Genomic DNA, 13,147 nt, shown 5'->3' with positions numbered 1-13,147 from the left:
AGAGTATTCACGGCTAGGTTTTCATCTTCAGTATGCCAACAGCAAAGAGTGCTATCAATAGCATCATGCACTCTTTGCTGTTGGGATAACCGGCTCGAGGGGAAAGCAATCCTGAAGTTCTGGCATAATTGTGTGATACGTCCCCTGCCTAACTAGCACTATCATTCCTCTTCTCCTCTACCAGCTCTTTCAATGTCTCAATCGCCTCGTTTTCCCTCCCAAGCGGAACAAATAGATGGTCATGATAAAATCCACTAACAGGGTTCACTCCCATGTCCTTCGTTGCCAGCCTGGTCGCGATCGCCGCCATAAACCCAACCGCCTCCAAACTGGACGTCACATCCAGCGTAATCATCTTGCAGGGAAAGAAGTACTCCAGGCCGTGGGATTTGGCGTAATTTAGGCTTGTTATTACCGTGAGGCCCTCTGCCTCCCGGAAGAAGAGCTGGATCTCCGACACGGGTGGTAACTTTGCTTCTTCTTTGACGGTCGCGAAAACGTAGGTTGTAGGGTGGAGGATGGTGCTAAGTGTGGCCAAGAGCTTTGAAAGTGACTTTTCTCCTGGATCTTGCATTGGCGCCGACATTTTGCGGGTGAATGGATGGCGATGAATTCGGCTGCCGTTGTCCTCTCGGTGCTCGCATTTGGTAGAAGGACAGTGCACAACAGGTGAAATAAAATGGCTCATCTTAGTTGCGCGCCAGATCCATACATGTCTGGTACCTTTCAAGTCAATATTCTACAATATCTGACTGGACTGAATGGCAGTGGTGCCAGACCTGTGGCGTCCGAAGCCACGAGGTAGGGGTTCCAGAGGAGGCAGTACCAGGCATCGTTAAATCTTGACTCTTGGCATTTCATGCGACTAGTCCGGTACTTCCATCCTTCAGGTTAGATATGAGAGAAATTTGCATTAATATACACTAAATTTAGATTGAATATCATGTATAGCTTAGCCAACTACTTAGTAGTTAGTTATTCAGAATGACACACCGCTACTTATGGGCGTCTGCAGGTTACCACTTCTGCCTCCTATCCGTACGGTTCTTCCATGAATACCCAATTTGTAGAATGGATACCTTGACTGTCCACGGATTCTCAACTCAACACCCAACGACAACGCGGCCCACGGTAAACGGACGGTTGGGTTCGCTCCAGAGTGGACTCCTTGGTCTTAACAAAACAAAGGAATAATTAGGCGTTGGGAAGTGCACTGTACTTTTCGTCGAGAATAAAAGATTGCTCGAAATTTACGAGTCAGGTAAGCACATATGCTTAAGTATCAGATTGGCCATGTCTCAGTCTTATCCAACTGTGTCTTACGCACCCCTAGCATGAGTAGCTTCGATATCGACACTTTAAATTTGGAGGACACAGTAGCACTACGCAAAGCAAGAACCACTGATAGAAGACTGTTGAAGAGGGTGATGGAAATCAACATTTGAAGATTCTCATGGCCGGGTTCGCAAGTAAATCTTCCGCTAGACATCTTCCACTGACCCGAGTGGAAGGCATTTAAAGTACAAGGGCAATAATGAACCTAAAGAATTTATGGTGACTCACTCAGCCTAGCTATCGTCATAAGAAAACAATCTTATTCATATTGGTTTGCCTACACGCCAAACTTTACCCTAAAAGGGAAAAAAGCTAGCATACATGCATCACCAACTCTGGACTCGAATAACTACCTTACCATTCGCCTTTTTGTTCTCAACTTTATCAAAAGCTTCTTGAAAATCGGCAAGGTCAACCAAACTATCCACCTTGGTGACGCACTTGCCTTCGCCTTGCAGCTTAGAAATTGCCTCCAGCTGACTACCATTGGGTTCAACAAGAAACCACCTTGCCTCAGAGAGCTGCTTCGTAATCGACTCTGGCTTCGACTGCTGCGGGTCGCCGGTAATGCTGTGCAACACACCCCCTTCCTTGACGGCAGACCAGCACGACGCAAGCGTTGATCCGCCAACACAGTCAAAAGCGGCATCTACCTCACGCTCCGATGGGTTTACGGCCACCCAGTCAGAAATACTCTGCTTCTTGTAGTCCACCACTTCTGTGGCGCCCAAATTTTTGACATATTCGCTGGCGCTGCCGCCAGCGACGGCGATAATCTGGCCTGCTCCAGCGAGAGCTGCGAACTGAACCGCCCAGCTACCCACGACACCAGAGGCTCCTGTAATAAGCACCTTGAGCGTCTTATTCTTGGTTCGGGCGGCTTCATCCCCAAACACTCCCCTTTCATCCAGGCTCCCATGTTGGAAGACACCTTGCCAGGCCGTGAGTGCGCTTAGTGGCGTCGCCCCGGCATCTACCCATCCCACGTTCTTGGACTTGTGTGCCATTTGAGAGAACCGAGCCAGGGTGTATTGACGGAGATTGCCGGTTTGAGACGGCTCGAGGCGAAAAAACACCTCATCTCCAACTTTGAAGCGAGAGGCACGCGCCTCGTCGCTATCTGCAAGTTTGCCGACGACGCCTGCAGCCTCGGTGCAGGGGACTCTCTCTCGCCCGGGCGCAAAAAGAGAAGGAAACCACGTCTCCCAGTGTAGCTCCCCCGAGCACGGCGTCGTAGTGTAAACACGGACAAGACACTCATCCGGGCGGGAAATGGTAGGCAGTGGCGCGTCTTCGAGGACGAGGCGCGTCGAGTTGGGGTCGGGTTGGTGCACCACTTTCATGGTGCTGGGAAGGGGAAGCGACGCCATTTGGGCCAATTTTCTGTTCAAATATGACGGTGAAGGTATTTAGAGTAGGTCTGTACAGGGAATTGACATTTGAGCAAGGCCAATATGCGCCAGTGGTGTTTCGATGGCTCGAGGGGATGACACGGCCTTATACTGTTTACGAAGAGGCGCATTCTGTGCGCATCCCAATCTGCTGCGCTATACAGCGTCGAAGCCTTTTTCGCCGTTTCGGCTTGCTCGGCGCAACACGAGAAGTCGGGAATCACAACAGGAGCAAAACGCCACGGCTCTTAGCTGGTACCTAATTGCCAACGGAAAATATTGACATCTGAACTCTCCACCCACGCCACGCTTACCCGGATAGCCTATGGCCGGGGATCAGGGAAACCGTTGGAAGGCTAAAGTGTGGGTTGCCGTCGAAGCCCATGCGGGGCACAAGGCGAAGAATGAGGCTATATAAACTTATATCTAACTCTATAGACCAAAGGCATTTTTATAAAGAATCACACCCGACTTCATTGAGATACAGGACCTGGGCTTGGATAAGCTAGTTCAGACTTTCAAAACCTCAACAAGATGGAGCAAGGTCGAACCGTACCCGATCCCCCCAAGTACGACAGAAGGTATAAACTTCATCCATGGAATTTACCCTCATTCAAAAAAGACACAAATACAGCGCAAACGCAGCTTTCACTCAATTCTTTTCCTTTCTATCCCTTCTCAATAGCTGACTCATTGTTTGCCGGGCAGCCGTCCGCTTCCGTCCGTGGAGCTTGCGTATCAATATAAGCTTCCAAACATCCCTGGAAAGTCCAGCATCGGCCTCATGGTCACATTCCCTCCCAATTCGTCGACTCCGCCGCACACGCACGCGGGAGCCGCTGTTTCTGCTGTTGTTCTTGAGGGCACTTTGCTCAACAAGATGAACAGCGAGCCAACCCGAGTTTTTGAAAAGGGTGGAAGCTGGTTCGAGGCTCCCGGGTGTCATCATGTGGTTAGCGACAACTACAGCAAGGAGGAACCCGCAAAACTGTTGGCGACATTGGTGGTCGATACTGAGGTGGTGGAGACGGGAGGCGTTGAAGCCCTCGTTGTGTTTGACGACGAGTATAAGGATGTTCGGCTTTAGAGGCAGCGGTATCAGGCACATCTACTTTAGGGGTAGTATTATCAGACGTACCTTTCAATTTGGCCCAGAGATCGTTCTTTCACGTGAACGATGAAATGTAGACGGCGGTTGAGGAGTATGGAGGAACCATATTAGCATTGTCCAGGGTGGCTCGTCAACCCCGTCTACGCTTAAATCAGGCTGGTTTGATCAAGCTCTGTCCTGGCGGGACGAACCGACCGTATTGCGGCTCATTTACGACAATATGCACCAAGCTAGCCCATTTGCATCTCCGATGGAGGAAATTATGCACCAGTTGACATCTTGCTCCTGCAATAGTATTGCCCACACACACTTCATAATGCAGATTGCGGAGATGCTTGCCCCCAGCATGCAAGTCACTACCTTGATGATATAGTATGAGACTGCTCATTAATACCTTGCAACAGAAAATAAGTTCGACGTCCTACCTGACACAGTTGCGACGCTGAAATCAAAGTACACAAGCTACAAAACGTCTATCTGAAACGTGCATGACGAAGCTAGCATCAGGGCTGGCATGGTTTCCCATGAAGCGCCACGAATCAACAAGAGTGGTCATATCTCCCACAGCAGCGTACAGCTCGCGAAAAAGAAGCGACACGGGTGAGCGCTGTCGTGCGACGCCACCTCCAAGGACCGGCTGTAACGCGAGCTCAAGCAGGCGATATGCTCTGAGTGACGACTTGTGCGTCGAAAACGTAGTCTCGGTCTCAGAACCAGATGAGCGCGACGAGGGGTGGCTTAGACATGCTGGCGATGGCTTCAAGATTCGACTATCCAGACAAGTCATGCCATGGGCACCAGCCACCGCCTAATGACACATGCTGTGAAGGTCGAAATAATCTGTCATTTTTTAGGCTTTGCTCTGCAGGTCACACAACATCCCTTCTCGGCCTGATAAAATGGTCGCGACTCGCCGGCCTCAGACCGTCCCACGGAGGCCTGGCCGCACTTGGGCTTTGCAGCATTGCTGCCAGCATAACCCAAGCTTGATTTGATGCGCTGCAATTAGCCAAATCGTTCCGAAGCAGTTGCCCGACATTGACAGGTAGCAACGACGCGACCTTGGCCGCCCCGGTTGCCAGAGAGGCCACACGTCGTGGGCAGTTGGGCAGCAATAGAGTGAGCGGTGAAGCATACCGACACGATGCCGGTGCCCCATATATGCAGCAGGCAAGCGACGTACGTGGTCCATCGATAGGGACAAGAGTCAGATATATACTTCAGGCAGTGCTCCCGTCGGGGCATTCGGACAAGCTGCTTCATCTTCCCCGTCACGGCTGCCATTAGATCCTCACCAGTCACTTACAATGGCCTTCATTGAACTCCAATCCGAAGACCACCGCGACCTCCTAGACACATTTGGCAGGCTTCGATCCGGAGGCATCTGCAAACATGTTGAGCTTCCGGAAATTATCGTCTGCGGAGGCCGGTCGGCGGGCAAGAGCTCCGTGCTGGAAGCCATCTCGGGCATTTCCTTTCTCACAGAAGATAACGCTTGTACTCGATTCACGACAGAGCTCGTTCTTCGCCGGCAGGACACGCCGGCCGTCAAGATCTCCATCAATCCCGGCCTAGAACGAACCGCCAACGAAAAACGCCGATCGGGCAGCTTCACCGTTCCCGTGAGCTTCGACAAGCCGGACATCGAGACTATAATTGGGGAGGCGAAAGAAGCCATGGGCCTGTCCGAGGCCAAGACGTTCAGCTCCGACATCCTGCGCGTCGAGCTTTGCGGACCAACGCAGCCGCATCTCACCGTGGTAGATCTGCCAGGCATATTCCGCTTGGATGGCCAAGACCAGAAGGCTCAAGATGCCGAAATTGTTCGAGCACTCGTCCGGCACTACATCAAGAGACCTCACAGTATCATACTAGCAGTTGTGTCTGCTGAGAACTACTCCTATCTCGACGACATCACCGAGATAGTTCGTGAACTTGACCCCAACGGTACCCGCACCTTGGGTCTCATCACCAAGCCGGACGCTCTAGAGCCCGGGTCCGACAGAGAAGCCGTGTACGCCCATCTCGCCAAGAACAGGGAGCTATCCTCCCAGCTTGGCTGGCACGTTCTCAAGAATAGGGACCACAAAGTGAGGGATGGTCCGTCTGTCGAGCGGAACGAAGACGAAGAGAGGTTCTTCTCAAGGGGCATTTGGTCAACAGTTGACCCCAGCTACCTTGGCATAAAGTCGCTCATGCCAAGGCTGAGCAACATCCTCAGGAACCAAATTCTGCAACAAGTGCCGAGTCTCATCCAGGACGTCGATAGGGACATTGACACGTGCCAGGCCCAGCTGAAGAGGTTGGGCAAGCCGCGCTCTACCATCTCGGAGCAACGCAAATATTTGATGCAAGTCAGCCGGGAGTTTTCAACGCTCATGAAAGCTGCCGTTGATGGCGAGTACAACGACGCATTCTTCGGGAGCGCGAAATCCGACGAGGGCTACCGGAAGCGCCTGAGAGCTCGCATTCAAAATACCCTGACCAGCTTCGAAAAGGAGATGCGAGAAAAGGGACAGAGCCGCGTGATTGTTGACGACTCTGGCACCCGGGACCGCAAGCTTCCAGATGACCACCAGTGGCGATCTACCTTTGTCAACGAGGTGATTGACGTCGTGAGACGCAGCCGCACGCGGGGCCTGCCAGGCACGTTCAATTCCCAAGTCATCCGAGAACTGTTCATAGAGCAGTGCCAGCCATGGCAGACCATTGCAATGAATGTTAAGCACGAGATTCTCGGCATCGTCGACGATATCGCACAGGCCATAGTGGACCATGTTGCCGCCGACGAAACTACACGAGGCATATACCACCTCATCAGCAATGAAATCGACATTTTAAAGGCCAATCTCGGCGGCAAGTTCCAGGAAATCCTCAAGCAATACGTGGGTAGTCATCCCATCACGTACAACAGCTACTTGATCGACATGGTGCAGAAGGAACAAGAAAGGCGAACGCATGAACAAATCGAGGAAACGGTGAAGAAGCTCGTGGGAAGCGAAAACTTTAAAGAAGAACATCGCGTCAAGATTCACCCGATCAGTCTATGCGATTCGCTCAAGCGCAGTATTAATGTTGACATGGAGCGGTCCGGGGCCGAAATGGCGACGGACTATATGCTCGCATACTACAAGGTAAGCGGTGCACCGAAGCCTTATGGATGCAAGAGGCTGTGCTAACTGGTTTGCAGCTCGCCCTGGAGAAGTTTGTAGACGACATCAGCGTCCTGGCAGTCGAGCAGTGTCTTTTGGAGAAGCTGCCCACGCTGTTCCTGCCCGAAGCCGTCATGGATCTGCCAGACCACGATGTCAGCTACTTTGTGAAAGAGAGGGATACGGCTCCCACTGAGCGAGCTCGGTGCGCGGACAAGCTCAGGGTCCTGGAGACGGAGAGGCGTGTGCTTGCTAGACTTGAGACCCGTCGCTCACCCCGAGTCGCACAAGCTGCGGGGGAAAACCTCCCCGTCTCGCGGATGCCACGAAGCTACACCACGGACTCGGTGACGGTGGATGAAGCACGGCCGTATTTCCCTGATTTCCCTCCCCCGGATAAGCCTTCACACTCCCCTGATTTGCTCATCGATGCCGAGGTAGCGGAGGAGGTAGCTGAGCCCCCCGTGGCAGTTGATGAGGATGACTGGAACCTAGGCCGCGAGGCCAACTCTGCCCCTGCTGACGATGAACCCTGCGCGCCGGAGCCGGAGCCGTTGATCGAGACTGCACCGGCCGGGCCCGAGCCCAAGCCCGAGCCCGCCGTGGAAGAAGCTGCACCGACAGAGGCTCCCGCAGAAGAGACTCAGCCAGCGACAGAAGCGAATGAAGAAGACTTGTGGGGATTCAGGGCAAAGAAGAAGGATAAATGGTGCGGATCGTGGGGAGATGCACCAGTCGCGGTGGAGGCGGAGGCTCCCGCCGTGCCACTGGAGACGGAGGATGCCAAGTCCGACTTTGATCAGCTCCATGCCATGAGCGCCAAAAAGTCAAAGAAGAAGAAGAAGAAGGGTCACGCAGCTCGGGAGGAAGCAGCCGATCTGCCAGAAGCGGCCATGGAAGCCGAACCCCCCTCTGTGCCGGAACCGAAGCTTGCCGATCCGTGGGGCTGGGCGCGGTGACAAGTGGTGATGCACAGAATGTCGGGGAGAGGAGGGAGGCGGCATCACCGGGGTGGGCTGACAGTGTACGGCATGTTGTTTCTCTTTTGTCTGCTCTTTTACGACCGTACCCATCTCTTGATTAGTGCCATTAATGATGTAGCCGGCACGGAATGATTGTCCGAGATTGAAATAATGACTACCGCAGATTGCTACCACTGCGCCTGTTATTCTTATCATGATGAAAAACGTCAGTCTCGCAAGGCGAGGGCTGTTTAGTAGTTGTTCCTCTTCAACCACGGCTCACAGGCCTCCACGAGCTTGACATGGACACCTTTGTCGCCTGTCCTCTGCAACACTTGTCTGTAGATATCCTCGTCTATCCTCTTTAAGAAAATTAGAGCAGACACCCACACGAAATCGGCATACGACACGGTGCTTCCCATGAAAAACGGCCCGGCACTATTCTCCTGTAACAAGGCTGTTATTCCCTGGAGGAATGGCTCCGCTCCGGCATAGGCCGCCTCTCCGCCGTACTTTTTCTCAAATTCCCCAACTGGCATGCCGACTCGCTTGGCGCGAGTGGTGTACCAGTAGTCGGCGCTTTGCTTGTTGAGCAGGTTGTCGGGGATGCGAGAAATGCAGGCTGCGCGAACTTGGTTCAACATGTCGGAAGTCAGTTGTTCGACTTTGGGAAGAATGGGGGAGTCCAGGTGCACACTAGGCTGAGGGTGGGATTTCTCGATGAAGTTCGCAATTTTGCGCGAGTCCATGATCCAGGTGTTGTCGGGCAGGATGACGGTCGGGATGGTGTAGGGGATTCCGGACTCATTGGGAGGCAGACTACGAGTTGTCAGTGATGCTTTTTTGGGGGGGGAGTTTACAGCTCGTGTTTGCAGAAGCACCAGTCTTGGGGGGCTTACTGCGGCTGAATCTTGGGTTCGATATCCGGATACTCGGTCTGTTGTCATTAGTGTTGATGCTACAGCACACGGGACGTTCAACACACCCATTCCGTCTTGTAATCGAGGCCCTTGAAGTTCAGGAGCATGCGGGCTGTAGGACATGGTCAGTCGTCGTTCTCTTTCTGGGGCTGACGTCTTGGCATACTCTTCCACGGGTTCAGAGACCAAGCGGAACAAGGTTCCTTGCTGGGGAGGTCGAGCAGAGTGATCTGGCCGGTAGACATTGTGGGGTGTATCGTACTTGTTGCGGTTCAGACTGAGAGATACGGCAGCAAGACTATGTGCATGAGAATTGTGCCGCTTAAAAGGGCTGTACTTGAGGAACTAGTTGTGCTGATGCTTGGTTCTTCAAGTTCCAACTTCTCCACTGGAGTGTGTTGCGTATATCTACCCCTCATTTAACTTAGTAATATACTAATATGACTCAATCTACTCCTTTCCGTGATCGGGCTTAAGTAAGACGTCTATGCAGGTGATTACGGGCAAGACTACATGGGTACCCGGCTATGAGTAGCCTGTGTTGGACTGGTGGGTAACTTGCAGACTGTTAGCCTTATCCTCAACGGACCTATACAGATGGCATTACGTCTAGGTTTGAGCAGCTACCTCGGATATACCCTGACTAGTCTTGACTTTGTATATTTATCCAAGTAATACAGGTCTTCTAGATTTCAAATAAGTGCCTCGAGCTACCCGTCATTCCTGAAACACTCAAAGAGGTTGTCGCTATTATTCAACTACCTATCAAGATGTCTCAAGGCTCGTGTATACACTGGGCGCACCGGAGCAAGGACGAGGTCTACGAATAGCATACGCCCTATGATGGCAAACAAGGCAATTGGCGTTTTTTATTTTTTTAAAAAAAAAATAAGCGTTTTAGCAATACTGCGCGAGCTAGTTTCCAGGTAGAGGCAATTCAGTCGGCGAATAAGCAGTCCAAGTAGGGCCTCCAAGACGCATACAGTCACCACGGCTTTTGACATGCAGGAAGACGCCGTGGACAAGGCCCATTACGTGGACGACATTGCAGCCTGCGGCCAAACTTGAAATTGCAAACGAAACCCCACAGCAAAGCAGGAAATGGTCGTGCTATTTGGAATCACGCCTCAGACCCGGGCTGCACCGACGGTTCTCCCAAGCCCATGACAACCCATGCCACGGCATCTCTGCCGATAAACCCCAATGCACTCGCATTTGGCCCCGGAGAAATGCTCCCCTTGCTCCAGTCCTGGATCAACTTGCGCGCGTGCCACACGGCCAAATGCTTGTTGTAGCGATGTATCTTGGATACGAGCTTGCCCTCGATGGTCTGGCGGAGGGTGTCCTTCCAGCCTGCTTCTGCCCAACGAATATCCTTCCTCCAGAGGGGGCAAAACGCCTCGGGCTGTCCGGAAAACGGGTCAACAACGGTGTATTCCACCTTGAGCATGGCAGGGTTGCAGCTGTACGACACGACTGCAGAAACCACTGCGTTGCAAGTATCGGATACTCTGCAACCACCTACGTCTCGGTGGTGATCGGGGGTTACTACTATCCGCGTCAGCATCCTTGACTGGACACGATGGAACCAAGGATAAAAGATTCGAAGGAAAAAAATAGCATACCGCATATTGTCCCCGCGACAACCTCTGCCTCGACCAAAAACTCCAACTCGGGCTTCACCAAGTCGCCTTCCTTGTCGCTCCGCCAGTCGTTGAAGACGGCGTCGACAAAGCCATCGACGCTTGCCCGCGTCGTCAACAGCGTGGCTCGCTCGTCTGTCGCCGCGCCGCAGGCATGGAGCATGTCAAAGAGCCGGCCGAGCTGGACTTCGGTGAGTTGGTCGGCGCTCGAGATTGCTCTTTGCATGCCTGGGTGCGGGTCGGCGCAACCGAGGGCGTCGAAGAAGCGCTCGCGAGCCTGCCTCGCTTCCTCGGGGGTGACGACGGCAATGGACGAGAGGTAGACGGGGGATTCGGATCCTCGGTTGCGCTTGATGGCGCGCGATTGCGAGTTTTGCGTCGACCGGGCCGAGCTGCCTGCCCTGGAGGCGGTTTTCGGTGGCATGGCATGCGTGCGGCAGAACCGGCACCTTTGAGCTCTTTTCCCGACAAAGGATGGAAAGGGCCCGTCTTGCTCAACTCGAAGTTTAAAAGGGGCTCGTCTGCGTGATGTGTGCAGAGAAGGCGACGGCCAACGGCGAACCAGGTGGTGACAAGTGCTCGTCACGAGAGCATCGTCGGAGGCGGAAGCAGAGAGAATGTTGCATGCCAACGTTGATGGCGGCTGAAGGCAGCTATTGAGGAGGTATTGTCCAGATGCGGTGAATGAATTGTCCTTCAGTTGCAGGAGACCCCCAAGTCTGCGATGCCCGTTTGCCGTTGACGCCTTTTGACTCACCGTCACTTTTGGCTCACCTTTCGGTCGGGCTCAACAGGTTGGACTCGAGACCCAAACCGTGGAGCAGGTGATTGGATTTGTTTCAGCAATCCGTTACTGACCGACGCTCAGCGAGCGAGCTCGCATTTGCGGCAACATCTGGCTTTGCCGGTGCGCATCAAGCTCTCATCTCCGGACAAGACCCAGTCTCCGTGTGAGCGGAGGAAACGCCTCTCCGGAGCACAACACAGCCACTTTGAGAGTCCGAAAGGCGGGCGTGGCCCCCGGCAGGGGAACGTACTTTCAAATCTTAGTTCATGGAGGGAGCATGATGAGAGATCCAAGTACCCAGACAACCGGTCAAGGTCGACGAGTACATTGGGCTGACTCTCGGTTCCGGGTAGACTTGGTTTCGACAGCTTGGGAACAAGGCACTAATCAACCTCTTGATGAAGCAGCTACTCAAGTATTTATATCCACTTGCCCGTCCATGGCCACGTCAGCTCGACAAATGTCCCTCGCAAAACATAATGGCACCACCCTGAATCCCACAAGCGCCGAGGCGACCGACATTCGCCCTCCCAACTTCCACGAAGCCATAGCGTCCGTAGAATGCCTCCTTGCCGGCGGCGCTGATGACGGATGCACAAACCCTGTCCTCCTTGGCCTTGTTGACCCCCCACAGGACGAGCTCCTTGCCCATGCCCTGGCCCTGGTAGTCGGGATGAGTGGCCAGGAACTCCAGGTACCAGTTTTGCCGCCTGGGTTCAGTCCAGTGATGGGCGAACAGCGGGAACGTCTCCTCGAGAATGTTGATCTTGTCGGGGTCTGCCGCCCTATTCGGCCACAGGTAGTCCGAGACTTGGAGGAACGCCCCGGACGCGCTTTGCATGAATGAGCCTTGGGGAGGGTTCAAACATTGGTCAGTTCAAACGTAGCCAAGCAACTGCCGACACATCGGCGACCGGGACGGAGCTGATGCGGGATATCCGAGACTTGCGTCATTGTTCTCTCACCTATGCTCAGACTGTCGCTCCATGATGCGGGCTTGACGCCTTGCTTCTCCCATTGCGCGCACGCAATGACCTTGCCGGTCGTCTCGTCGAGTCCCGCGACGAGGTGGCAGTTTGGGTCGCTCCAATGTCGGAGAAAGCGCCTCTCGAAATAGGTGACAAAGTCGTGGGGGTACTCTTTCCGGCGAGGATGCATAAGCTCGCCAAAGAGCTCTTCGTCCTTGAAGGCGGCGGCGGCGGCCTGGGCCATTTCGCGCACGTCGCTGTACTTGGCTTCGCGAATGGTCATGGTGACGGCTGGTGAGATGTCTGTGTGTTGAATCGCAGCGGTACGGTCCTTTGCAGTTACTGGCGACTGTCGATGAAGGCGGAAAAGGCAACATTGAATGTAGAATGCAGGATGCGACGATAGCAACCTGCATGTAGTGAAACGCCGGTACCAAGATGCTGGTAATCGATATCGGGCTTGGCAGCATTGAGTCAATGTAAATACGGGTACCCAATGGCGCCCTCGAGTACCCGGAGAAATGTCTGGTCGTACGCGGGCCCGCGGCTACCCGTAAAAGGAACTAGGTTAAAAAAAGAAAAGATGCCAGACATGTACAGACAAGGTACTCGTTGCGCAACTCAGCGGGCTGGCCACTTGGTCTCTGACGGTTGGTTGTAAACTCGCTCAAATAGGCAAGGATGAGTGCCCATCGAAAGCCTAAAAGATTTTATTCACGAGCTATTATGTACGTAACAAGAGACTTGAGTCTTGTGTGACCACCTATTTATACTTGTTTCAATTTGTAGATTTTTCGTGCATGCCTAAATGAAACCACAAAGCTACTATATGTAACGCACTGGCTGCTCATGACAACACATGGCTACTGAATACGCCA

General features: G+C 53.2%; 7 protein-coding genes across 7 annotated transcripts; 2 read left to right on the top strand and 5 right to left on the bottom strand.

The window, feature by feature from the left end:
* Nucleotides 1-148: 148 nt before the first annotated feature.
* On the bottom strand, nt 149-615 carry J3458_016175 (uncharacterized protein; the record flags this gene model as incomplete). Its single annotated transcript, XM_007815140.2, has 1 exon — nt 149-615. Exon 1 carries the CDS (start codon nt 584-586, stop codon nt 149-151), a length of 438 nt encoding a protein of 145 aa, XP_007813331.1. The 5' UTR covers nt 587-615.
* Nucleotides 616-1,661: 1,046 nt separating this feature from the next.
* Nucleotides 1,662-3,023, bottom strand: J3458_016174 (putative secondary metabolism biosynthetic enzyme; the record flags this gene model as incomplete). Its single annotated transcript, XM_007815141.2, has 1 exon — nt 1,662-3,023. Exon 1 carries the CDS (start codon nt 2,703-2,705, stop codon nt 1,662-1,664), a length of 1,044 nt encoding a protein of 347 aa, XP_007813332.2. The 5' UTR covers nt 2,706-3,023.
* A 164-nt stretch (nt 3,024-3,187) lies between these two features.
* On the top strand, nt 3,188-4,213 carry J3458_016173 (uncharacterized protein). The gene is made up of 2 exons (XM_066120928.1): nt 3,188-3,307; nt 3,435-4,213. Exons 1-2 carry the CDS (start codon nt 3,261-3,263, stop codon nt 3,811-3,813), a joined length of 426 nt encoding a protein of 141 aa, XP_065974053.1. The 5' UTR covers nt 3,188-3,260; the 3' UTR covers nt 3,814-4,213.
* A 931-nt stretch (nt 4,214-5,144) lies between these two features.
* Nucleotides 5,145-9,208, top strand: J3458_016172 (uncharacterized protein; the record flags this gene model as incomplete). Its single annotated transcript, XM_007815143.2, has 2 exons — nt 5,145-6,971; nt 7,028-9,208. 2 exons carry the CDS (start codon nt 5,145-5,147, stop codon nt 7,946-7,948), a joined length of 2,748 nt encoding a protein of 915 aa, XP_007813334.2. The 3' UTR covers nt 7,949-9,208.
* On the bottom strand, nt 8,203-8,940 carry J3458_016171 (uncharacterized protein; the record flags this gene model as incomplete). Its single annotated transcript, XM_066120927.1, has 2 exons — nt 8,203-8,888; nt 8,937-8,940. The coding sequence occupies 2 exons, from the start codon at nt 8,938-8,940 to the stop codon at nt 8,203-8,205; spliced, it is 690 nt and encodes a 229-aa protein (XP_065974052.1).
* A 1,223-nt stretch (nt 9,209-10,431) lies between the features above and the next one.
* On the bottom strand, nt 10,432-10,938 carry J3458_016170 (uncharacterized protein; the record flags this gene model as incomplete). The annotated part of the gene is made up of 1 exon (XM_007815145.2): nt 10,432-10,938. One exon carries the CDS (start codon nt 10,936-10,938, stop codon nt 10,432-10,434), a length of 507 nt encoding a protein of 168 aa, XP_007813336.2.
* An 811-nt stretch (nt 10,939-11,749) lies between these two features.
* Nucleotides 11,750-12,552, bottom strand: J3458_016169 (uncharacterized protein; the record flags this gene model as incomplete). The annotated part of the gene is made up of 2 exons (XM_007815146.2): nt 11,750-12,150; nt 12,267-12,552. 2 exons carry the CDS (start codon nt 12,550-12,552, stop codon nt 11,750-11,752), a joined length of 687 nt encoding a protein of 228 aa, XP_007813337.2.
* Between the last annotated feature and the right edge of the window lie 595 nt (nt 12,553-13,147).

This window comes from Metarhizium acridum, assembly GCF_019434415.1.
Source record: "Metarhizium acridum strain ARSEF 324 chromosome Unknown scaffold_380, whole genome shotgun sequence".
Classification (NCBI taxonomy): domain Eukaryota; kingdom Fungi; phylum Ascomycota; class Sordariomycetes; order Hypocreales; family Clavicipitaceae; genus Metarhizium; species Metarhizium acridum.
Note: the sequence above shows the minus strand (reverse complement) of the source record. Positions and strands in the feature narration are given on the sequence as shown.

Coding starts and splice junctions, on each gene's coding strand:
- J3458_016173 (XM_066120928.1), top strand. CDS start 3,261: ATGGAGCAAGGTCGAACCGTACCCGATCCCCCCAAGTACGACAGAAG. Junction 3,308..3,434: donor CCCCCCAAGTACGACAGAAG/GTATAAACTTCA, acceptor TTTGCCGGGCAG/CCGTCCGCTTCCGTCCGTGG.